The following is a 26,656-nucleotide window of genomic DNA, read 5'->3' on the forward strand; positions in this document are numbered from 1 at the left end:
GTCTCTGATCCAACAACTGGCCGGGTCCAAACCTACTTATTTTCAGATGGATTATCCGGCTGAACCACAGGTGGTGTGGCTGCTGACAGGACTTGAATTCAGACCCAAACCCCTGACAGTGTAAGGCATCCCTGTTACACACTGAGACACCACTGAGGCCTGCAGGATTAATGTAAAGCATCTTTATTAACATTATGTATGATGAGTCTCACAGTTTGGGGTCTGTGTTTTAAATAATATGCCACTTATCAATAAGGAAAAGCCTAACATTCTGTGAGAAAAAAAATACTGTGAAAAAAATCTAAAAGCTTTTATACTGAAACAAAACAAAATGTAACGGGGCAGCTTTTAACTCCACAGTTGCTCCAGCAGAGGGCAGTGAAGAGCATAAGCACATTATAAAATTAAAACCAGAACCAGCAGGCTTCACTCAACCCTCACTGGGTAATATTAATGAGAGAAGCCTACCAAGATATTGTCATTAAAAATTAAAATAAGAAAATGAGAAATTTTGATAAACAGTTGATGAAGAACCAGAAATGGACAAAGTACACAACTGCATTACTTTAGTCAAAGTATAGATACTTCTGGTCAAATATTACTCTACAAATGAGTAAAGTTATTCTGTCAAATTTTTACTTCAGTTAAAGTACTGGAGTACTTGATTAAAAAAAAACTTATTCAAAAGTACATTTTCTTTTCAATGTTAATGAATTGCTGTATTATTGCCACAATGCATTTACGGAAGCTAAGAACTCTGAAACTGTTAGGATCAGTCCTTGCCCTGTCCTGTCATTTCCTTGTTTGGCCAGTAGATGGCACTGCCCATTCAATTTCTCATGTTTCAGGATTTTATGGTTGTTCTTTTGTTTGCACCTGATTAGACGTATGTGCCGTGTTAGTTCCTGTGCTGCTGTGTTACATCCTGTGTTGCTCCTTGCTTTAAGTCTTGTTTTCTACCTGCCTGTGTTCAGACCCATCCTGTTTTTTTGTTTTTTTCGGTCTCCTAATAAAACCCCTGTTTTGGTTAGCCACACTGTCGATCGTCTGTCTTTCCAGCATGCTCCACTGTAACAGAAACTACCAACTAAATGCATTGACTTGCTTGTAGATCCTGTAGAATAAAAAGCTTGTGAAATATATGCTACAACGATTATAGAAGTACAACTGAATTGACAAAAGACAGTTATTGTCATTTTCATTTTTTATTTAACACAACCACACCTTACTAAAATCTTAAATAAGCTCTCCTAACCTTAGGATAACTGTTAAGCTGTCCTAACAATTCCAAAGAATACATGAACACAAAAGTATGTCGGATTTTGTGACCCAGGAATTCCAGGAAAAAGCAGTGACCCAGCAGTCAAAAAGACGTCAGGTGACTTAGCGTAAATAAGATTTTGTAATTCTGTAAGGATTTCATAACTGGGGTGTACCAATCAGCTTCAGCAGGAAGGTCATGCTTCCTGATTTCAGATTTTGTGAATTTCAGGAAGAAGCAGTAATACGGCAATCAAAAAGACTTCAGCCGATTTAACATAAACATAAATTATAATCCTGGAAAGAATTCATTACTGGGATGTATAGGTCAGAGCTGGCAAAGAGGTGACTTTTTCTGATATCTGATGTTAGACTTGCTGTGAGAAAAAGGCTTATTTAAAATGTGCTGTCTTTTCACTTCTAATGTTACCTTCAGATTATACACAACAAATAAAAAATAAATAATAAACAAATATAATTTTTTTTTCACAAATACATTGTGGATATTTTGAACATATATTTTGAATCACAGAAAAGCTAAATGAATCACAAAAGGCTAAATGTCCAGTAGTTCAACAAAATAAAGATTTTCTGTTCATGTTAACTTTCAGAGTTCTTCATTTTTGAGAAGACCAGCTTTTTGAAACTCTGGATGTAATTGTTAGAAACTCCTTTTCATCTCTGAGGATTGTGTTATTTTTAATTAACATACAGTGATGAATGACAGTTAAAATGAAACACAGGTCTATTGTTTTGGTTTGATATTGACGGCTCTTTGGGGGATCATTTTATCGGGACAAAATCATTTTTTTCTTTATTGTACTGAAAGGCTTAATAGGTAGCCTAATGTCTTCTTTATGTACTTAATCACTGATATGTTTAAACAAATCGAGTGCAAAATATAAATCAATGTATATGTACAATGTAAGGATGCACCGATCAATCGGCTAGTGACCCAAAAGGGTCGATTTTCACCCTGATTGGCGCTGACCGGCAATCAGCCAATCAGTGTAAATATGGACGATTATATGAGCCGATCAAGAAATTTACGAACTAACGTTACTTCTTGTCCCATCCTGGGTTGTTTCCTGCCTTGCGCTTATAATGTTACAAGCAATGTTTCTTGTAAGGACAGACTTGCTGGTTAAGTGGTTAATTAACATTACTACATACATTCTAAAAAAAATCGTGACCTATATCGTGGATGGTGATTATAACCAGACGTATCGCGATATGACATTTCGGTCATTCGCTCACCTCTGCCCCCAGCTCAGTTTCCATCCTCAGTCGTGCCTCCCACCCCTCACCCTTCCTCCCTCAACTATGTCACATGACATGATAGTTAAATCACTTATGGGAAACATGGCTGTTGTTTGGAGATTCATTCTAATGTGGGACAAAGACATTAAATTCACAGTGTGTAAGACAGTGGAGATCCTTCCCCAGAAACATTTGGAACAACCAATTTAATTTGACAGTTGTGGAGCCATTGTATTTGAAAATAAGTTCATTAAAGGAGTGTTACCCTGTTATCATTGTTAAACTAAGAAAATTGTAATTGGCCAGGATCGGTATCAGCAGGTCAGGCAAGGAAAATGCATTCGGTTGCGTTCCTATATTATTTGACATATATACTGTACACTTATAAACAGACACTGGCAAACAGGGCTGGACTGGCCATCTGGCGTAGCGGGCAGTGCCCGGTGGGCCGACCCGGGACCCTCCGCTGGATCGTAGAGGCCGCTCACATATATTAAATACACACAAAATTAAACTGATGCAATTTTCTCCCAAGCTCTTGATGGCTAGAATACATCATACGTAATTCAAGACTAACTTGCGATTTTATATATCTCTCATTTTTGTTATGCATTCTTATTATGGTGGGTGTATTGTGTAATTTAAATTATTATTATTATTTTTTAAAACCTGTAAAATCCCTACAACAAACTCAAAATACAGTATAATACATAGGTGGGAATTGTGACACTGTGGCCATCTCTCCCAAGATGAATCCCTGAGTAGTGAAAGAGCATATAAATTTTTTAACATGGTTACTCTCTTCCATGTAAGCTGCTGCGCTTTATTTTATTTTTTGAAATCACACAACGTGCACATATATCCTGTGGTATGTCATGTGCTTTCGCATATCGTATAAATAATCGTAGTGGGCCGCCATGACGAAAAAATGCCAGGGCCATTTTTCGGTCCCAGTCCAGCCCTACTGGCAAATATCTTCTCAGAATACAGAATCCCTTGTTTATCGCGGTTAATCCGTTCCAGACTCTACCGCGTTAAATTAATTTTTTCGTGAAGTAGGATTCTTTATTTCTTTATTATTCGGCTGCACCTGACGTTGAAGGATTTGCGGGGGTGCTCGAATACATAGGCCTACAGTCCATACGTACAGTAATTTGAATTGTAATACAGATGTGTATAATTGACTCGGACAACCGAGCGCGCGCTGTATCATTTTCACTGTCTATCAACTTTTTAATGAATAAATGTATTTAAAAAAACCGCGATAGAGTGAAGCCGCGAAAGTCGAAGCGCGATATGGCGAGGGACGACTGTATTGTATATTATTTATATAATGTATAAAATGTGAGAGTGGCTCATGCCATTTAAATACAGCGTACATCACAGTAAGATGCTCCTCTCTGGTGATTATCCCTCCCCATCACTGGAGTATCTGACTGTCCCTCACAGATCTCATCCTGAGCAGTAGGTCCCCACATGTAGAGGAGCATCTCCATGTTGCTGCCCCCTACTGGAAAAGAACATATATGCATTAACACCTGATTCCTCAGTTCATTTTGGCATCTGAGGCACGACGCCTCTTAGCGTTTCAGGGCGTGTGGTGTGTTAATGTTACTGCTACAGGAACAGGAAATTGGCCACACAGATACAGTGTCTAAGGTAACTCACCTCACTGTGTTTCAGGGTGATTAAGCTGTAGACCTCATTGTTGGCTGGTGTTGCAGCAGAAGAAGTAGAGGACATCTGCTGAGAGTATTTAGTCCCTTAGGATGGAGGTACAAGACCAACCATTGTGCAGGAACCACAAGCCCATAATATCCTAAACCTCTCTCTCTCTCGAAAACTCCTCTAATGCTCAGTAGGTGAAAACAAATGTGAGAATAACTAAATCCCTGTGACACACCATGGGTATCATGTTAAGTCTGACATCTTAGCATGATGCACATGGATCTGACAGATCAGAGCTGTAGCTCTACCTGCCCAGTAAGAACATTATTTGACCTTAGTCTCTCATTGTGTTATTCGTCTGATGCCTGTACTGAACAGTGATTTACATGACATCATCTTACCTCTGGAACTGGCAGGTCAATGGAGCTGTAGATCACATCAGCATCAGGCTCTAAGGAGGACTGAGAGACACATTATGACCATGCATCTCCTCAGAACCACCTGTTGTCACTGTTGTGAATTTGTTGATAATCCTGTGTAGCTGTTAATGATTTGTGCCTTTACAGATATTATCCAATGTCCTCTTTTACTTGCATTTAGAAAGCATTTGACCTCATTGTGAAATGCAATACACAAAATAAAGTTTCTTCACAAACTGATAACATTAATTGTATTTACATTCCAGCTCCGTGTTTCAACTAAAACAAGAGTCAAACCTCAGCATTGAATCTATCACACCTGACATCAGTTTAATGGCATCTTTTTGTTGGACGAAATGCAGAGATAAAAAATCCTAATGAGTTAGTGAGGGTATAAAACATTTCTGTTCTTTGCTTTCTTTAAAAACTGCAGAATCTCCCCTTATTAAATATGAACTTACTTTGAATTCTGACCATCCTGGATTCTGGTTCCGGGCCAATTTTTTCTCTACATGGAAAAAAAAATTATATATCTGAATATTCAGGTGAAATTTCGTACTTCCATGACACCTGATTACCAGTCTGTGCATACAGGTTAAACCAGTTAATGAAGCCCAGGTTAGAATAACTAACTCAGCTCAGCTGGTTGGACACAAACTCAGTGGGTCAGAGGAAAACCTGCAGGTTAATGGAGGAAGTAGAGGTTTGATTTCCTGTTTGCTCCATAGCAGTTTGTAGTTCTGCACTATGTTTAGTCTGTGTTCTCAAAGGGGACAAGACAACATTCTGTTTTAATTTCACTGCATAAACCCGTGTGTCTGAACCCTGCTGCCTGAGCCCCTGTCCAGCCGTCTTTGGAAAAGGATAAAAGCATGAAGGTTTAGCTGCTGCTTACAGGAGTGCAGAGGGACACGCAGCACTGGTCAGACAGTCAGGTCACTTATACACCGTCTGCATCAGCAGATACTCACTGTGTTTGTCCAGCACTTTCCATGTCATGATGATGAAGATGATGATCAACAGCAGCACCAATAAGCCCAGTCCTACATACAGAGGCAGCTGGACCAAAGGGCTGAATAAGATGGTGGGTTTGAACATTAAAGTCTTACATGCTTTATAACAGCACAGTACAGCCACATCTGTACTATTACACAGGCTGCATGTGAGGAACAGGAGACACTAACAAAGAGCAGTAAAATAGCTAAAGAATTTTAACTGTCAGTTTCCTTATGATGAATACATCCCATGTTGTATGATGTTGTAAAATCCATCCATCCATCTTCCAAATATTTATCCAGAACATTGTCAGGAGGAGCCTGCAGTCTATGCATGTCAGCAGAGGGCACAAGGTAGGGGCTCACACTGGATGTGATGCCATCTCAAGTATATTATCATTTTAAAAAGGGGGGAAAAACAATATCCTTATTCTCACAAACATAATGGAAATTTTCCATTACTGTCTGATCAGGTAAATGCTGATAGCTGGACCGTCACAAACTGCAAATGCAGCAGAATGCTTACCTTGGCTGACTGACAGTAATATGAACTGGGATCTGCTGGTCTCCATCATCACACCAATACCAGCCTGTGTCCTTCCTTTCCAGTCCCCACATTGTCACACTGAAGACTTTATTTACTCTGTCATCCCTGATCTCCACAGGCCTCCCATCCAAACTCCCAGAATCCCCTGATACACAGGAGCCCCCGATCTTACACCACTTCATCTCACTGCTACGGTCTCCATAGCGACACTGAACACTGACACTGTCTCCCTCCACACCAGTCACCTCCTGTTTGTCCACTAACAACTCTGGGGAACCTGAACACACAGATTATAAAAAACGGAAACACTGTTATATATACACAGGGTTAAAATAGTCATATATATGAGACAGTTACTATGTATTTATATTAATGTTTGTCCAACAAAAGCACATTTAATTGCATCACATTTAAACCCTGAAGTGGCCGATTTAAACTGTCACCGATTCTTCTCCCTGGTTTGTGGTAGAAAAAGCTGGAAACAGGAAAGGAGGCCTGGAGTAGAGGTGCATGCTGGGATAGTAGTCAAGCCTTGGCTTATTTGTCTCAGTGTTTCTGAATGTCCCAGCTTGAGCAGCAAACTGGGGGGGAAGCTGAGCCAGTAAGATGCTGAGGGTAAAGAGCGTTGTAGATGTTCCCAGAAATGGGAGAAACAGGAAACATGTAATTAGTGAAAAGCAGTGAGACACAGCTGCTGCTTGGGTGGGGAATAATATTCAGTCACACATTTAACACGTGATTTTATTCAGTAATTACTCCTTTATCTTTCATGTAATCTTCTACCTATTGAGTGATCTACTCGCACGATTAGTCATAAAGGTCGGGCTGATGCAGCAGGAATTTGGAACCTGCGTGAAAATGGGAAAAACCAGGAGAGTCTGTGAGGAGGAGCTGGATCTGAGAGGATACAGAGACCCAGGGGCTGTAAGCAGCTTGCAGGGGAATGAAGATCTTGTTTATTCACACATATTCGGTGTGAAATATAAAAAAGCACTTACATTAATTCAGTTAACAGACAATGGTGTCAGTTATGTTTGAGAAATGATGGCATTAATAACAGGGAAGCAGAAGGTTGAGAGATGAGGAGGAACTAAAGAAACTTGTACATAGGAGACTGATGTGATAGAGGGAGGTGGTCTGTCTGCTGGCTGTCTCAGGGACCTCCTCATGTACGAGACTTCATCTCCGGTTACAGGGTGTCTATTCTGAATTATTTTTGTCAGTCTGAAATTTCTACTTCCAAAGGTAAGATATATCTAATTAAGCAAAAGATAAATTTTGATCCTGTTCTATAGAAATAACATATTCAGATATAATATTTTTTTACCATTTGTGTTTGTGTTAATGTCCATCCTTTCTGACTAACTGACATCTTTCATACTGTAGGTTTCATTGGCTACAGTCTGCAGTACAGACATCTTACCGTCAGTGATTGACAGTGTAACCCAAGCACCAACATCTAAATCTCCACTATTCTCCACACTACACCAGTAGTGACCAGAGTCCCCAGTTCTCAGATTGTTCATGGTCACAGTGAAGACTCGCTGCTCAGGATCATCTCTGATTGACATGTCACCCTTCTTCTGTGGAGAGTCAGTCCGTACTATGGAGGTACATGACTGTCCATAATCCCCTTTGCACCAGTTTTTCACATGATTTTTATATCTGTCTTCATATAAACATGGGATGGTGACAGATCCTCCACTCTGTACAGTCACCCATCTCACTGAGGACAGACTGTCAGCACCTGTGGGGACAACAACCAATTGAATTCACATTTTCGGCCTCACAGTATCTCTAATTAATATACTGTATTATCAGTTTGTATGACAGATGGACCAAGGCTCATGGCACAGAGAGATGGGCGTAAGGGAACAGTGACGAGGTCAAATAACAAGACTGTCATTTTGCCATGAGAACAAGGGAAAGTCACAGTAAAACAAAGCGGGAGTCGGATGTTGGGAAGGGCTACAGCGGGATGAGGGATCGGGAATCTGAGTCTGGGAGTGTGTTCTAGGGTCTGAGAGGAAAAGCAGGACCTTCAATCAGTGGTAATAAGGCACAGGTGAGGTGAATGAATGGGGTCGTCACCCCCTTTAATATTGAGGGATATCAGCTGTCCATCTTCACATGCTTATGCAGTACAGGGTCAGTACAGTACAGGGAGTGTGATGCTGATCTGAGGCAGCACAGGGCACAAGGCAGGGGAACAGCCAGGACAGGATGCCAGTCTATCACAGGGCACAAGGCAGGGGAACAGCCAGGACAGGATGCCAGTCTGTCACAGGGCAAACACCCACACACAGCCACTACAGGCATCTTTAGGGGCACCAATTCACCTGAACCACATGTCTTTTGGTTTGGGAGGGAGAGCATGCAAACTCCACACAGAGAGCTGGGCCAGATATCAAACCCCTCAGCCTCAAGATGTGAGGTCACCACGCTGCTCCCAGTCTCTACCAATTACAGGCAGTGGCATACTGGTGACGCCCCCAGCCCCTGAAATGCATCCCCAGCATTTAAAACAATGTATTAATAACATACAGCTATTTACCGAATAAACTATTAAATTCCCACACTATGATAAATTTAAATGATTGTATTACTAATCACAAAGTTTCTGGTGAAAACATACTCCAATTGCCATTACATCAGCGACGGTCAACAAACATCTCAGGCATTAAGTTTAGTGACTTTATAAAAAGACCTGGTATTGACTCAGTGATGTTTCATTTCATTGGCTAACAAAGCCTGGCCAACCGATTTGCAGTTTACTTTAATAAGTTCATCTCCCCATCCAGGGTATTTTATTTGCACTGGATGTTAAAATGTCTAAACGAAAAACCTCCTACAATACAGAATGATCCAAAGAAGGCATGTTCATGTCGAGCAGCAGGAAAGACGAATTCCATGCCTTCTGCAGTCTTTGTCGATGAGATGTGGTTGCAAGCAGAAAACGCTTCAAACTTCAAACATCAAAATTTTCACCGTAAATTTTTCTCAACTGTGTAATATTATGGTAATTTTTTATTATTAATTAATTAATTTTATTTTGGTTCTTGCTGCTAGAGTTGCCCCCCCTCCCCCAATGGGAAAATTTTTATCATATAAATTATGTACAATACGTTGAGACAAAAATTAAAATCCATTTTTATGTGGATATGATGAATATAAACATCTCTAACAGAACTGTTGCACATTGGTCCATGATTATCACAAAGGCTGCAACACCAAACAGGGCTATGATGTCATAATCGTGGGAGGGGCCCTGACTTGTAGCTGCAGGGGGGCGTCATCGACTTCCTGTACGCCACTGACTAAAGGAACAATAGCTCTCACAACCAGCTTCAAAGTGAAAGACAACCAGGTCTAGTCTTAACCTCTGAGGCTGATCTTGTCCCCTGATAAACACAGACCTGCTCCAGTCGCACATGAAGCTGGGTGTTTAGACCCTCTGACTGCACACAGAAATGAGTGATGTCATCCCGGCTGTCTGCTTACATACCAGCTGTGCTGCTGAAATGACCCCAGTAAGACCAATCACAGGCCTCACAGGAAGCCAAGGGTGCAAGAAACAAGGAGATTTTTATGTGAAGAAATTTTACGCTTGAACACTAACGGAGAGTTTTCCTTTGAGTACCACACAGGATATTTGGATATTATACTTACAAGATCAGTAAACTCAGACATGCTATTTTGTTTAAGTCTTGATTTTCAGTTTTCAGGAAATAGTTTTCAAAGACATCGAAAGACAAAAAACAGACAAATGAATGTTAAGTAACGATAAATTAATGGGGAATTTTTTTCTTTTCGAATTCTAGAAAATGTTGCAACATTTGCAACAATTCTAAAATCAATAGCAATTTCCAAGATGAATTTACTGCAACTGGAATCAATCATCTACAAATGTTCTTGCCATACAGCAGCAGATCTACATTATTGACTATTTTTACAGCAAACTGTACCTGACAGTGTGTGGAGGAGCAGGAGAGAGATCTCTACTCAGTTCCACTGTAATGAGTGACACTCACCTGTGAGCCCAGCAATGAGGAGAAACAGGAGCATCAGAGGATCCATACGTGTGTGTGTCACTGAGCCCAGACCTGTGGAGACTGACCCTCACTTCCTCATCCTCTGGACCTTCACTGTCTCTCTCGTATCTGTTCTCACACACAGCAGGCAGGGTGAAGGTGGGGGTGGGCGTGCACTTTAAACAGGAAGTGACAAAACCACAAAGCTCCAGCAAGTCAGTCTATTATTAATATTCTGCAGAGCATAATGAACAAATGCATAGAGCCCGTTATCAATAAAATACACATTTCAGCATGCATTATGCAAACTGGAGCTAATGTATTTATAGTGTGTTATTGATAATAAGAAATACTTGGATATTTCCATTGCCTTACAGACTTCCCTGTTTTATTGTAGTTTCGACCGCAGAAGTGCAGTTCTGATACTCAAGAACAGATGTAGGGAGGATGGTAAAGATCCCTGGATGTCGTTCTCGCCCTGCCCCAAATACCAAGCATGCATCAGTTGCATCCTCACTAACGAGAACAATCCCATGATTCATTGCGACCCATATTCAGTCTTGGGAGGCAACTTTGCAAAAACGCTCTTGCCAAGATCAAATACGATCTTTGTGTTTTTGGTATTGAGACACACCCACAGACACAGTCATGACCACATTGAATATCATAAGCCCTGTGATGAAACTTCCAGTTCTGTTACTGGGAGATACATTTTGCAATCATCATAATGAACAAAAGCAGAGTAACACAGAACAAAGTGAAGCATAGTAAACACTGAACTAAGGTCCATTCATAAACATGCATAATTATAGGTCATGTTACGTCGTCCTTGTGCCAGAACGGTTTGTCCAGGAGTCACTTAGCTTTGGAATATCTGTGCTGTTCCTGCCTCCTTCCCTGGTTCTCCCTCCATGCTTTCTGGTATCAGAGCAACAGAGGAGCTTCACAAGGGACGGTTCTCTCCCATTTTCTCTTGGCCCTGTACACCTCAGACTTTAAACACAACTCAGAGTCCTGTCAGCTGCAGAGGTTTTCAGGCGGCTTTGTAGCGTTGGGGTGTTTTAAGGGGGACGACGTCTCAGAGGACCAGGAGGCGGTGGACAGCTTTGTGCGCTGGTGTGAGCTGAACCACCTACAGCTCAACATCAGCAAAACAATGGAGCTGGTGGTGGACTTTAGGAGATCTGGTACTCCTGCTACAAATACCTGGGTGTCCACATGGACTGTAAACTGGACCGGACTAAAACCTGCTGCCATTTACAAGAAGGCCTAGAGCAGATTGTTTCTCCAGCGGAAGCTTCGGTCCGTTAACATCTGTGGCACTATGCTGAAGATGTTTTAGGATTCTGTAGTAGCAGCACCATGTACTATACAGTGGTCTGCTGGGGAATGAACCTAAGGCCAACAGACTCAATAAAGTTATATATAAAAAAAAGCCGGAGCTGTCGTGGGAATGGAGTTGGACTCATTCCAGATAGTGGCAGAGAGGAGGACATTGTCAAAATTCCTTTCCATCATGGACAACATCTCCCACCCTTTGGCAGAGACGGAGACTCGAGTTTGCGACTCCAGTCACATTCGAGTCACTCTTAAATACAGCGTGGGATATTCCGAATGTTATTCCGAGTTTAATTTTACATTAGGCGACTTAAAATTAATAAATTGTTTTACATGACTCAAACTTCTAAAATATTGGTGAGTTGGGGATTTTATATTTTATATTTTTAGCGAAAAGACGAACGGCAACAGAGATATAGGCTACTAAAACTAGAAAAGTTCTCAAACAGCTCGCGAAGGGTAATATTACTCGGTATATTGATATAGATTTTAATACCGTGGGCCCACACACAATCTGACAAACGATAAAAACCATTTTCCGAGAAGCGTCAAATTGAAAAATCCTAGGCTGACATTCAAGATTTTTCACCCACAGTTTTTGAGGTGAAAAAAAAGGATTTTTTGAAAAATATAAAATATAAAAAAAATTGAGGCGGCACCAAAAAATTGAGGCGGGCGGCCATGTAAAACAATTTATTAATTTTAAGTGGCCTTAGAAGGTACCGCTTAGGAATAGGCGTAGCTTAACCTGCGTGGTAAGTTATATACACATTCTGTCGTTATACAGGGACACAGATTGCCATAAATCTGATAATTTAGCAGATATGTCCAATAAACACCTTTTCGCTTCTGATATTACCTTCCAAGGCAGAATATAGCAGTATATTCTTACATCTTAAAACGTGCTTGCACCCCGTTATTGTGCAATGTAGTGTTGTCTTAAATTATTTAGAGTTCGGTCACGCATTGCAATTTAATGGTTTTAATACAGTAAAAACATAACGCCAGCAAATAATTCGATTGAACAGTAATATCACTGACCGCTGTCTCGTAACTAAAAGAACAGCACGACTGCACACATTATCTGCACAAATCTACATTCGGGAAGTGCTTAGGTTCTTACGAAAACGCATAAAAGCCAAAGGAGCTGTGAGACATGCAGTTTTTGGGCTGTGCTACTGAACACCGGAGATCCTTCCTCCCAGTGGCCGTCGGACATTACAGCTCCTCTCCTTCCTGCTGAACACTGAATTATACCCGGTACAGATCCTGTTCCTGTTATTTATATCAATACCATTTGCACGTCATATAGGATGGTGGATAATATACATTGTACAGTCTTAGTTTTTTACCCAACCTGTACATAATTTTCCATTTGCGCATCTGAGTGTATAATATGCTCTGCACTGTGTATAGCATAGTGTATAATACCCTACTGTGTATAATATAGTGTGTAGTATGCTTTACACAGCATTTAATGCAGCTCATAATATACTTTTTGTGTTGTTGGCATAAGTGGTATCTCATCACTACGATCTTTGAAGGACACATACATGTATAGCTGTAATTTATTTTTAGCTATGCTACTGCACATGGGGTAATTTACTACACTTATTGGTCTATTGTTTTTTTTATTGTTTTTTATTGTTTATTCAACTTCTTCTACTAGTAATAGACCTAACTTTATACTTTACTTTGCTTTCCATTTTCTCCTTTAACTGGTCGTTGAGCAACTGCAACCAAATAATTTCCCTCTGGGGGTCAATAAAGTTTTTTTGATTTTGATGATCCTGATTGTGACGTCAGGGGCATGAACTATGATGTCATCTAAATGGTACTGTACAGCTGGCAGGTTCGCTGAAAGGCTGAATGAGCCGAGTCAAGCCCATAACTGACACGGCGAAGCTGGAAGAGTCTATCACGGACGATGAAAGCGTTGAGATCTCTAGAATCTTCTTGAAAAGGTACCTGTCGTTAAGCACTGGCTACGTCAGTTGAGGAAAAGACAGCTAAGCCACAGATAAGACTGCTAAGTGTGAACAGCAGCTCCTCCATGGGTAGGAATGGAAACGCATCCACAATTACGGCCTTATTGGGGTCTCGTAGATCCCCACATAAGCGTAAATAGAAAGTTTAGGGGAGTGTGATTGTCCAAAGCCTTTTGGTTGTTAGATCAAAACTGCTCATGTAACCTGTCTATAACCCACAGAAATCCTTTCCATCCCTGCCTGAGGAGACTTCAGAGAGCATCACTACCAGAATAAGATGGGTATAGTTAAATCAGCTAATGAAAATGAAATTGGAATTTACAGATCCATCCATCCATCCATCCATTTTCTGTACCCACCCAGTGTTTCGGGGCTCCGGAGCCTATTCTGTAAGCTATGGACACAGGGAATATCTCAGGATGGGGCACCGAGCCATTGCAGGATGGGTACACACACACACAGATACACACACACACACACACACACACGCACACACACACACACACACACACACACACACACGCACGCACACACACGCAAGTTGGTCTACCTATTTAAATGGGGACCTGAAGAAGTGTCCCCAAAAGTTAAAGATACACACACACACACACACCAATGGACAATCTGGCAAATCCAATTCTATTGTCATGTAATGAGTGTTAAACCAGAAACCAACTGATCACCCATGGATTATCATTTGACATTAACCAATATGTATGTGATATATTTCTTTTTCCTTTATACATGTATCCCATTTTCTCCTTTATTTGTTATGCATGGGCTACTGTTTATTTCCTGGTTGGTTTATTTGTTTTACTGCGGAGTAAAATGTGGGCGGTCCTGGTTTTGTGTTACATCACACTCTGAGACGGTCACTGATTGGTGGGCTCTCCTGGAGAGGAGTGACTTGGAATCCAAATACTGTTTACTTTAATTTTGAAAAATTCTTTTTAATAATTAGCAACTACAGAAAAATACAAAATACATAGTTAACCATCGATTAATTAGTCATATATTAGATCGAAATAAATAATGGCCAGCATCCATAGAATATATATTTCAGGACTAATAAACTAATATTGCAATAATATTAAATTTTATTTTCACAAAACAATAAACCATTATTAAATATTTATACTACAGTGATAAGATTGTAAAGTGAAATCTGAACGGAATATGACAGAGGGGAGCTCTAACCAGCAGGTGGCAGCAAAGAGCTTGTGAAGAGGAGGCCAGCAGAGGTACAAATCACTGGTTATACAGGTTCCCAGCAGATAATTCTGCACTGCAGAGCAGCTGCTCTGTGTTTAACTGGCTCTCATGGTGTGACTGGACAAAGTGAGTAGGGCCGCGTGACAGAGGCCTCACTGCAGTTAGCATAACCATTTATTTTACATCTTGTCTGACTCATTCTGCCCCATAAAGGTCACCCCCCCTCCCAGCTGCCTCTGACCCAGGGAGATTCAAGCACAAAAACAATGACTACAGCATAAACTGAAACGTATCTGAAATATAAAAACACATTTCATACAAGCACAGCATAACCCTACTGATACAGCCTTGGGTTTGTCCATTTATTTGCACTAACAGAGGGTGCATGTTAGTCATTTTAACAGGATTGACAAGCTTGTAGATCTAATCAGAATTTCCTAAGACCCGTGGTTTGTATTGGCCCCTCCCTCTTCTTCTCTCTGATTGGATCCCCTCTTTCTGCAGGAGCTCCAGTGCAGCTGAAGGGCGATGATGGTGCAACTCAGATAAAACACACCAGTCCCAGCTTTCAGTACTGCATCCAGAACCTGCTCCCACCTGTTAGACCTGAAGAATAATGCAGTGAATCTACTCTGACTGAATTATAACCAAAATGATCATCAGCAGCACCAATAAGCCCAGTCCTACATACAGAGGCAGCTGGACCAAAGGGCTGAATAAGATGGTGGGTTTGAACATTAAAGTCTTACATGCTTTATAACAGCACAGTACAGCCACATCTGTACTATTACACAGGCTGCATGTGAGCAACAGGAGACACTAACAAAGAGCAGTAAAATAGCTAAAGAATTTTAACTGCCAGTTTCCTTATGATGAATACATCCCATGTTGTATGATGTTGTAAAATCCATCCATCCATCTTCCAAATATTTATCCAGAACATTGTCAGGAGGAGCCTGCAGTCTATCCATGGCAGCAGAGGGCACAAGGTAGGGGCTCACACTGGATGGTAAATGGACTGCATTTATATAGCGCTTATCTACTCCTACGAGTACTCAAAGCGCTTTACAATACATGCCTCACACTCACCCATCCACACTCACATTCATACACCGGTGGCGAAGGCTGCCATGCAAGGCGCCAACCAGCAGGGAGTAGGCCCCGGGGCAGACCCAGGACTCGCTGGAGGGATTATATCTCTCGACTGGCCTGGGAACGCCTCGGCGTCCTCCCCGAGGAGCTGGTAGAGGTAGCTGGGGAGAGGGAGGTCTGGGTATCTCTCCTGAAGCTGCTACCCCAGCGACCCGAACCCCGGACAAGTGGCAGATAATGGATGTATGAATGGATGGGAAAAATACAACATCCTCATTCTTATAAACATAATGTAAACTTTCCATTACTGTGTGATCAGGCAAATTCTACAGCTGCATCGCAAACGGAAAATGCAGCAGAATGCTTACCTTGGCTGATTGACAGTAATGTGAACTGGGATCTGCTGGTATCCATCATTACACCAATACCAGCCTGTGTCCTTCCTCTCCAGTCCCCACATTGTCACACTGAAGACTTTATTTACTTTGTCATCCCTGATCTCAACAGGCCTCCCATCCAATCTCCCAGAGTTCCCTGATACACAGGAGCCCCCGATCTTGCACCATTTCATCTCACTGCTACGGTCTCCATAGCGACACTGAACACCGATACTGTCTCCCTCCAAAGCATTCACCTCCTGTTTGTCCACTGACAGCTCTGGGGAACCTGAACACACAGATTATAAACAATGGAAACACTGTTATATATACACAGGGTTAAATTATTCATGTATATGAGACAGTTACTTGTGATTATAGTAACGTTTACCAAACAAAAGGGCATTTCTAGTAAGGGTACTTTTAGTACTACTGTAACCGTATTTACTGTGCACATTATTTTTTTGGATTATTTTAATTAAGTGTATGTCACTGATTTATGTTATATTATTATTATGCTTTGCAGTAATTTTATTGAGGTTAATGTATATTTATTTTACATTACAATGTTATGTTGAATGATCAGATTTAATATTAATTTATTTTATTTTATTTATAATCAGTTACAGCACTTTATTATTTCGGTTATATATTTACATGTGTTATATTTAGGTTCAGTATGTTCCCTTGGTTATCCGTTTTATTAGTTCCTATCTGCCCTGGTACACAGGGGGACGGGTTTAGAGGGGAACGGTGAAGAGCGGCTGGGGAAAGAAGTTGGAAGGTGTTGTGCTGCCGTGTTGGTGATTATTAAACGTAATCGTTAGAGAAACTGTAGCCCGCTTACTACCCACAGCCCGAGAGGGAGACTGGCACACGCTACCCACTCATCAAGAAACCAGGGTTACACTTCCCACACCTACAGGAATCGGAGTTGTGACAGGTGCAGACATTTAGCCTGATACAGTACTGTAGGTATCTGACGGGCATCTGCAACGCACCGGCGACTCCGTCCAGTCACGTCTGTGCACTAACAGCGATCGGTCGCCGGTTTGCCAGCGCCAAGCGAACACAGATGTGTCTCCGGTCTGGGGCTTTTGTTGGCCATCGGTAAAAACTTACGGCCAGCAGAAAATTGGGGCTATAATCATGTAGTGTGAACGTAGCATTAGTCATTTTTTTAGCCCGGTCTGAATTTCCTGCCAGAATCTCACACTCGGATGATGTCGTCTCAAATGAGTTAGCATGTTGGATGAGTTTGCAAAAAAATACCCGAGTTCGGTTTAACAGAGCCGACAGACAATCTTAACAACCACAGTCTCTCATTTTGTCATAATTTATTGCGAAGGCAAAATATTGCCAAACTGCAGATTTCAGCGATGTCTGAGGGTCTCTGAGCTGTACAGCACCAGCCATAACCAGCTCACAGACACATTTAGCATAATGTTTTCCACGTGGAGCATGTACTTCTGAATTTAGGTGTCTCCCGTGTCAAGAAATGTATTAATTCGTTCCATTGCGTGTTGCAAACTGAAAATGCTGTAACAGAAAGGCATGCGTACACGACGAATAGTGTAGGCCTACCGTTACAGCCCGTGTCTTTACATTAAATGTAGACCCGAAACGGACTAATGCGAAATGTGTTTAAAAATTGAGTACACATAAAATTAGCAAACAAATATCGATATAATTCCCACCCCTAATATCTTGACATATTAATCATATTAATACCCATGAAGCAGCCTATTTAAGTTGCCCCTCAGATTTACTATGGAACAAAAGTAAAATTTGGCATCTGTTCTAAATAAATAATATTTTGAAATGCAATATTTTCTGAAAGATTTTTTCCTTCTACGTTTGTGTTAATGTCCCTGCTTTCTGACTGAGTGACATGTTACATACTGTGTGTCTCATTGGCTACAGTCTGCAGTACAGACATCTTACCATCACTGACTGACAGGTTAACCGAAACACCATCATCAAAATCTCCACTGATCTCCACACTACACCAGTAGATATCATCGTTCTCAATTTTCAGATTGTTCATGGTCACAGTGAAGACTCGCTGGTCAGGGTCATCTCTGATTGACACGTCATCCTTCTTCTGTGGAGAGTCAGTGCGTACTATCGTAGTACATGACCGCCAGTCAATCCCTCTACACCAGTATTTCACATGGTCTTTATGTCTGTCTTCATATAAACATGGGATGGTGACAGATCCTCCACTCTGTACAGTCACCCGTCTCACTGAGGACACACTGTCAGCACCTGTGGGGACAACAACCAACTGAATTCACATTTTCAGCCTCACAGTATCTCTAATTAATATAGGCCTACTGTATTATCAGTTTGTATGACAAATGGACCAAGGGTCATGACACAGAGAGATGAGCGTAAGGGAACAGAGACGAGGTAAAATAACAAGACTGTCATTTTGCCATGAGAACAGGGGAAAGTCACAGGAAAACAAAGCGGGTGTCGGATCTTGGGAAGGGCTACAGCGGGATGTGGGATCGGGAATCTGAGTCTGGGAGTGTGTTCTAGGTATGGCTGGATCTACCATATGGACAATCTGAGTGCAATAATCAGCCTATTATAGCAGGTGGAGAACCTTTTATTACACAGGGGGATGTGCTGCGTGTTTAGCATGTTTACCAGTCATCCATACGAGGGCACCCTATATACGGCTTAGGTGCCATTTAGGGCATTCCTTGGCTTACAGGTGTTATGCCGAAAAAGGCATCCCTGCCGTAGAATGCATGCCTGTCTCTAAATGACTGATTGGTCGCTGATCTGAAACGAGTTGAGCTACTTTGTCGAGTAAGGCTACCGTACGTAGTGCTAATCAATAGCCCCAAAAAACCCGTAAAACTCTAACCCTAACCCCCAAAAAACCTGTAAAACCCTAACCCTAACCCCTAAAAAAACCCTGACCCCCAAAAAACCCTTAAAAGCTCAACTCGTCGGAACACCGGCATGCATTCTAAGGCAGGGATGCCTTTTTCGGCATAACACCGGCTTCGACACTGCCTACTTCCGGGTTCTCCCACTTCCTCCGACTCGTTAGCACTAGCGTGAGTGAGGTAGCAGTAGTAGCTGTCTCGTGTTTTTTGCGCTATGTTCCATCATTGTTTGTTTGTTTTTTTGTAATAGCCATGCAGCGTAGTAAATCTGATCTAAGGCGGAGTGCGCACAGCTTCGATCGTAGCAGGACGGTTTCTCTCCTAGTGTGACACCGGTATGCTGTTTTCTTTCCTCGCTCACATGTGATTGTGGGTGTTGCCTGCTCAATATGTTCGTCTTATGAAGTTTTTTTGCTCTCTTCATTGGCTGTAGTATATGACCTTTATTTACTCCTCGGTATAATAGATGGCGTCTGGAATATTTAACGGCTGCAAGCAGACTGTGGTGACACTGTACGTAGGACCACTGCTGTTCTGTTGGACCCGCTTATGTTTTTTGTCTTATTTTACTTTGGTTATATATATTTTCCTTTTGTGTATTTGTTCGATTTGTTGGTTGTTCCTGTTTTGTTTTTTATTAATTTGTTTTGTGCTATGTGGCTGCTTGTGTCTTTTGCTCCTTTGCGTTCTTTCATTGCACGTTGCCTGTGTTATAAATCGTTGTTTTGTTTTGTTGGCACTGGTTGTTTTAAACATATGTCCATTAAGTCCAGTTTGGTTTTCATGCTTGAATTTATCTTCAGTTATTATTTCCTTTCAACAGTATTTGTGTTTATTATTTTATTTGATTTACTTCTTTCTGCCGCTTGACCATCATAGCGGAGTGTTTTTTTGTGTTTGGTTAATTAGCCAACTAAGTTGATTTTTTTTCGTGGTTGTTAGTGTAAGTTTCTGTATTGGTTGTGTTGAGCTGCCTGTCATTTTAATTTGTTTCTTCATTATCCCTTTTCAACACTGGGAATTGGCAGAGGTAGTGCTGGGGTACTGGGTGCTGGCTTTCTATGTGTGCTGTGTGGTCTCTGGGTTGTGGCTACCTTCACAACAGTGTGATACTGGCACGAGTGACTGGGGTGATTTTTGTTTGGTTATTTTCCTTCAGAGCCATTACGCCCTGATGAACCATTCCTAGCTCTGTCTGGCCCTTAGCCCTGACTAGGTGTCCTTGCAATGAAGTCCTGAAATTCCCAGGCTGGCGTAGTCTGGCATTTTACCTTTCCCCCTTGGGGAGGTGAAAAGAATGAAGAACAGTTAACAAACAAGAATAATAGACATTTATTGACCATATCGCCACACTATCAAATATCGGCAGATGCTCACAACCACTTGCTTACAGAAAATAATGTTGTGGGTGATCGGTGGGATTTGCGGAGTCAAAACGGATCCTGCTAGAACCCGAGAGCCCAGTGGGGCATCCAAAAGAAAAAGGACCAAGAAGCAAGAGGCCCTGAATTGCTTACAAATGTCCCAGAAATAAGCACATGTTTCAAACATCAAATCAATGACAATGTGAAATGTGGTGGTAGCATAGATATCACACATGCAGCTGTTAACAGTCAGGAATTAGCGACCGATACAGTATCAGGCTATGGGGGGGGGGCTTAGTGTACTGACACTGGGGGCCTGCAGAGGCCTTAATCCAGCTCTGGTTCTAGGGTCTGAGAGGAAAAGCAGGACCTCAAATCAGACATCAGACACCTGGTACATTATATTTTAATTATGTCTTATCACTTTAAAACATTTGTTGGCGTCACATATAATCGAAGGGTAGAAGAAACAAGGATACTTTTATATGCACAAAGACTTTGTACTGATTGAACACTGACAGACAGTTTTCCTTTGAGCGTCACACAGTATATTTGGTTATTATACTTATATCAGTAAACTGATACATATTGTTTTGATTATATCTTAATTGTCATTTGTAAGGAAATTGTTCTGAAACACTTCACCAGAAATGATAATTAAGTAATGATAAATTCATGAAGAAGCATTTTCTTCTTTATGGTTTCTATAAAAAACTTTGCAACATCTGTGAGAATTCAAAATATATAAGACATTTTCAAGAGAAATGTATTGTAACTCAAAGCGACGGAGTGCAGACAATGTGGAAGTGGAGGAGCGAGATCAGATGAGTGTGATGACACACATGCTCCGCCCCTAACTGATGTAATTTCACAAACTTCTGATGAAACTTGAGAGCCCCCGATATTATTCTTATAGTATCATAAGCCATGCAGCGTAGTAAATCTGATCTAAGGCGGAGTGCGCACAGCTTCGATCGATCATGTTCTTTTATCTCAGTTTTCACTTTTCAGGAAATGGTTTTCAAACACTTTAATTCTACCAAATGTTGTGCTGTCTGGAGGAATTCAATAAGTATTAGCAGTTTCGCTACAAAGTTATTGTAACTCGAAGCAGCCGTCTATGATTCTTTTTACATTTATTCACATTTTCCAATTGCTTCTCACATAGCAGCAGATCTACATTATTGACTTTTTTTCTGCAAACTGTATCTGACAGTGTGTGGAGGAGCAGGAGAGAGATCTCTACTCAGTTCCACTGTAATGAGTGACACTCACCTGTGAGCCCAGCAATGAGGAGAAACAGGAGCATCAGAGGATCCATACGTGTGTCACTGAGCCCAGACCTGTGGAGACTGACCCTCACTTCCTCATCCTCTGGACCTTCACTGTCTCTCTCGTATCTGTTTTAACAAAGAGCAGACACAGAGTGGGCACAGGAAGTGACAAAACCACAGAGCTGAATGTTTAGCGCTTCAGCAAGTCATTTCGTTATTATTATACTGCAGAACATAAACTATCAATAAATATCGAAAGCATGAATAAAGAAAACTTCATGAGGTGTATGTTTAGTGTTTTTCATTAGTATAATTAGTTAGATAGATAGATATATAGATAATAGGTTCTTCTATTCTCTGTATATCAGTAGGAAACAAGAGGCTTAATATGGCACTTTTCCAATGCCACCAGAAACTGAGCCGTACCCGAGCCGAACTGCGAACTAATGGTTTTCCATCGTAAATTATCTGAGCCGTGTAGAATGTTCTGGCGTGAATCTTGGAATTTACCACATTCAAAGATGACAGGTACGCTTTTCGTGAACTCAAACATTTACATTCTTTTATTTACTCTCCTTTCTATCGCTGTCTATTCTATTCCCCAATACTTTAGTGCCCTCTAGTGTCCTGACATGATTCTACTGCATTTCCCCGTTTTAGTCAGATAACATACAGTATTTCTTTACTCTGCTTTTGAATCTTACCTTGCTGGTAATGTATCAAAACAATATTGTAATGGGATTGTGCCTTTTCTGTAAACATGAACAGCATTGTTACTTTTCTGTAAACATGAGCAGCCATATTTTCCTTCTCAAAGCTGAAGGACAGGGCTGACTGCCTGAACCTTCAGACTTTGCTGAAAGACTGTATTCTGACCATTTCTTCACAGCAGGTCTAACTATATTAAACATAGTTTGTTTGGCCAGTCTAGTCTTTCTGGTGGACAGGAGATTATCCCCAATCTGGTCACCATCACGTTGGGGTTGGGCTGGGATGGTTCTGTTAGAGCAGTAAGCTGAGCTTTTTTCTTGCTCAGAATCAGTTTGACTGTTCTGACAGCTCTCACTGCTGCTCTGGGGGTAGCTGCGGCTACATGTTACATGCTCAGAATCAGTTTGACTGTTCTGACAGCTCTCACTGCTGCTCTGGGGGTAGCTGGGGCTACATGTTACATGCTCAGAATCAGTTTGACTGTTCTGACAGCTCTCACTGCTGCTCTGGGGGTAGCTGCGGCTACATGTTACATGCTCAGAATCAGTTTGACTGTTCTGACAGCTCTCACTGCTGCTCTGGGGGTAGCTGCGGCTACATGTTACATGCTCAGAATCAGTTTGACTGTTCTGACAGCTCTCTCCGCTGCTCTGGGGGTAGCTGCGGCTACATGTTACATGCTCAGAATCAGTTTGACTGTTCTGACAGCTCTCTCCGCTGCTCTGGGGGTAGCTGGGGCTACATGTTACATGCTCAGAATCATAAAACTGACAGAATTATTTAAACTCAGGAGATGCAAACTGCAGCACGTTATCTGTCACTGGTATTTCAGGAACGCCAATCCTGGCAAAGCTGACTTTCAACCTCTCCACAGTGGTAGCAGTTGTGAGAGTCGGCAGATTGACTACTTCTGTGTATCTGGAGAGTAATCTGGTACAGCTATATAGTGACCTTTTCCCCACTGGAAGATGCCTGCAGCCGGTCTCTGCCATGGTCTTGCAAAGGCCTTGTGAGCAGAAGTTCTGTTCATTGACTAGAATGCTGGCTGTATGTTGCATTGACCAGAGATGGTCTCTGATGTCTCTGGTCAACCCAGGTCACTAACTGGACTGTTGCACCTTGGCGATCCAGTTTGTCATGCCCTGGTGTCCCTAGAATAAGGATTCATTCTCCCTTTAGCAGGATAACCTTTGCTGCCTGTATCTCCATTATGTACAAACAGTATGACAAGAGACTCTCAGGGGCTGCTTCCCAGTGCAAAGGTGAACCTCTGTCTGTGAAAACTCTTAGCTGTCTTGTGATTCTGCCTTTGTTATTTGCTCAGATATGTCTACCTCATGCCAAATTTGCACTTGTTATAACTGGCACGTCTTTGTCTTGTCTTGTCAACAATATCCTGACCATAACTTGAACATGGTGTACTACCTGCACATTTCACTTGAACTCTAATTGCACATGACCACTTTGTATTGTCTCTGTCCTGTTTACTGTACATAGATAGTTAGAACCAGTTCATTTTTATTCAAAAAAGTTTAGTTAGATTTATTATTTATGTGAAATTTCTGCTTTATATTTTTTTGGTATATATTTTTTTATCTTTATAAGGCATCATGAGGGACCTGTGTGGAACGACATTTCAATACACTGTATACTGTGTATATTGTTGTATTGACTATAAAGCAATCTTGTTCTGCATAGGCTCTATAGGAGAAAGCTCTGCAGCCTGCCGTAGCTCTTTCTACCCTAGGTACTAACAGATATCCCGCGCCTTGAGAACGAAGCAAGCGTGGAGGGTTGTATGAGGTCAGCAGATCACCCAGGTATTCTGGTGCAAGGCCATTCAGTGCTTTATAGGTTAATAGCAGTATTTTATAGTCAATCCGAGACTTAACTGGTAACCAATGAAGGGAGGATAAGACTGGTGTAATGTGATCAAATTTTTTAGTGTTTGTGAGAACTCTGGCTGCTGTATTCTGTACCAGCTGAAGTTTATGTAAGGATCCAGACGGGCAACCAGAAAGGAGGGCATTACAGTCGTCCAGTCTGGAAGTTACAAAGGCATGTATTAATTTTTCTGCATCTTACGTGAGAGCATCTTACGAAGCTTGGCTATGTTCCATAGATGATAAAACGCCGTTCTAGTAATACTTCTTATGTGAGCATCAAAACATAGATCTGAATCAACTAGAAGACCAAGATTTCTAACCATCATGTTAGGTTGTGTAAGAAGACCACTAATGCTGAGGTGGTGCAACGTATTTCTTGCAGTCTTGGGACCAATCACCAGTACTTCTGTTTTTTCTGTGTTTAACATTAGTGTGTCAGTCTCTAGTATTTTCTGGTCCAAGTGGAGCTTGTGATAATGCATCAGCCACTATCAGATGTTTTCCTGAGACATGAATGATTCTGTACTGGAAGCTCACCTTCCTCAGTGCGAATCTCAATATTCATAGAGGTCAGTCATCAAGTGGTCGAGAGCTTAGCAAGGAGATCAGGGGCTTGTGATCTGTACGCATCATGAAGTCCAAGTGCAACAAAAAATTTTTACATTTTACATTTACATTTACAGCATTTGGCAGACGCCCTTAGCCAGAGCGACTTACATAAGTGCTTTAAGACTCTACAATGAATTTTTCCCGATACTAGCTCAATAAAAACCAAGGCTATGAATACCATCGATCTAATACTCTGTTAGGAAAGTGTGTTTTTTTTCTTTTTTTTCATAAAAGGAAAGAACTGAGTATAATGCCAGAAGTGCTAATTCAGGTATTTCTGGAAAAGGTGTGTTTTAAGTCGTCTTTTGAAGACATTCAGTGACTCAGCTGTTCGGACATCTAGGGGGAGTTCATTCCACCGACTTGGTGCCAGAACATGACTTTCATGATCTCATCAGCCGTAAGACTGGAAAACTGGGTCAGTGAGGGGGAAGGCAAATCCTGGGTGTGTAGTGGATGGGGAGGGAGAGAATGTCTGGCAGATTTCGCTAATCCTTTCGTCAAAGAAGTTGGCAAAATCTTCAGCAGTCAGGGAGGATGGAGCACATAGCAGATAGGTAAGAAATGCAGGGGTGTTAAAGTCACATGACACTCAGGGGGTCACAGCAGGGGGAGGGCTGCTCTTATACAGCGTTCAGCATGACTGAGTCACGAACTGAACCACTTTATGTCACAGTGAGCATCAATGGGAAGCCTGTCAGGATGGAAACCGCGCAGGTGGATGAGTGCATGTCATAAGTGAGGACACTTATGGGAAATTATGGTCTGGTTTGGAGGCATCTACCCTTGTTGAGTCACCCATCAATCTCAGGAGAGGTGATTCCATCGTAAGGTGCTTTGGAGGTGGACATTGCTTGTGGCAGTCAGCCGGCGAAAGGCCACTTGTTAGTAGTAAAATGGGCGGGGCCAAGTTTGTTAGGCTGTGATTGGCTCAGGAAAATTAAACTGAACTGAGATGAAATCAAACCCATGCGGGGACAGTGTGCAGGGGATGTGATTCAAAAATATCCTGATGTGTTTGGGGCTGAGCTCAGCATTCTGCAGGCTGTCACACTGAAGCTCAGCGTGGACCCTAATGCCACCCCCAGGTTTATTAACCCCACGGCTCTGCCATGTGCAATGAAAGTGTCATAGAGCCCAGTCAATTTTCACAATGGGCAGCCCTGATTGTCCCAGTGCTGAAGCAGGATGGAAAAGTTCGATATGAGACATACATAACAGCTGATCTTGGATGAAGAGTCAAAACAGTTTGTGACCATAAACACATGTAAAGGACTTTTCAAGAACAACAGATTTGGTTTTTGGAGTTTCCTCCAGTCCAGCAGTTTTCCAAAGAACCATGGACACTCTGCTACAGGGTATTCCACATGGTACTGCTTATCTTCATGGTGTCTTAGTGACAGATAAAACTGAGGAGGAGCATCTGAATTTGACCCAGGATTCCTTCAGTTCAACCACAAAATCTGCTTTGTTCCCTCTGAATGGTTCATATGAGTTCTGCTCTCTTCTCCTTGGTTTGCATGGGGAGCCACAATCCACTGACTGACAGACCACAGATTTTGTCACCAAGCTGCCCTGGTCGCAGCCCATCTGACCAGCGTCATCGCTGACAATAATGACCAGCTGTGGCATATTAAGGGCAGCCCCACATTTTCTGTGGGAGCCAGAAACACTGGCATGGGGTGTGTTCCATTAAGGGGTAATGAGGTAGGAGCCTGGACC

General features: G+C 41.7%; 2 protein-coding genes and 1 long non-coding RNA gene across 9 annotated transcripts; 1 reads left to right on the forward strand and 2 right to left on the reverse strand.

Moving 5' to 3' along the window:
• Nucleotides 1–167: 167 nt before the first annotated feature.
• LOC111853157 (polymeric immunoglobulin receptor-like) lies at nt 168–11,825 on the reverse strand. 6 transcript variants are annotated; one of them, XM_072707277.1, is made up of 9 exons: nt 10,556–11,825; nt 10,181–10,356; nt 7,573–7,896; nt 6,129–6,426; nt 5,579–5,679; nt 5,069–5,115; nt 4,590–4,649; nt 4,189–4,266; nt 168–4,027 (listed from the first exon to the last, which is right to left on the reverse strand). In XM_072707277.1, the coding sequence occupies exons 2-9, from the start codon at nt 10,224–10,226 to the stop codon at nt 3,941–3,943; spliced, it is 1,041 nt and encodes a 346-aa protein (XP_072563378.1). In that variant the 5' UTR covers nt 10,227–10,356; nt 10,556–11,825; the 3' UTR covers nt 168–3,940. The 6 variants fall into 6 exon arrangements, with proteins under 6 accessions (XP_072563378.1, XP_072563383.1, XP_072563379.1 ...); XM_072707282.1 differs by having other exon boundaries at nt 4,189–4,283; nt 10,556–11,822; XM_072707278.1 differs by having other exon boundaries at nt 4,189–4,263; nt 10,556–11,820.
• A 2,760-nt stretch (nt 11,826–14,585) lies between these two features.
• On the reverse strand, nt 14,586–21,850 carry LOC140583008 (polymeric immunoglobulin receptor-like). 2 transcript variants are annotated; one of them, XM_072707579.1, is made up of 4 exons: nt 21,730–21,850; nt 18,132–18,455; nt 16,179–16,476; nt 14,586–15,324 (listed from the first exon to the last, which is right to left on the reverse strand). In XM_072707579.1, exons 1-4 carry the CDS (start codon nt 21,773–21,775, stop codon nt 15,156–15,158), a joined length of 837 nt encoding a protein of 278 aa, XP_072563680.1. In that variant the 5' UTR covers nt 21,776–21,850; the 3' UTR covers nt 14,586–15,155. The 2 variants fall into 2 exon arrangements, with proteins under 2 accessions (XP_072563680.1, XP_072563681.1); XM_072707580.1 differs by having other exon boundaries at nt 14,586–16,009.
• On the forward strand, nt 19,214–21,752 carry LOC140583009 (uncharacterized). Its single transcript, XR_011985799.1, has 4 exons — nt 19,214–19,425; nt 19,557–19,603; nt 20,779–20,848; nt 21,466–21,752. It is a non-coding gene; the product is annotated as an uncharacterized lncRNA (long non-coding RNA).
• Nucleotides 21,851–26,656: the final 4,806 nt, after the last annotated feature.

The sequence above is a fragment of the Paramormyrops kingsleyae genome, chromosome 25, assembly GCF_048594095.1.
Source record: "Paramormyrops kingsleyae isolate MSU_618 chromosome 25, PKINGS_0.4, whole genome shotgun sequence".
Taxonomy (NCBI): Eukaryota; Metazoa; Chordata; class Actinopteri; order Osteoglossiformes; family Mormyridae; genus Paramormyrops; species Paramormyrops kingsleyae.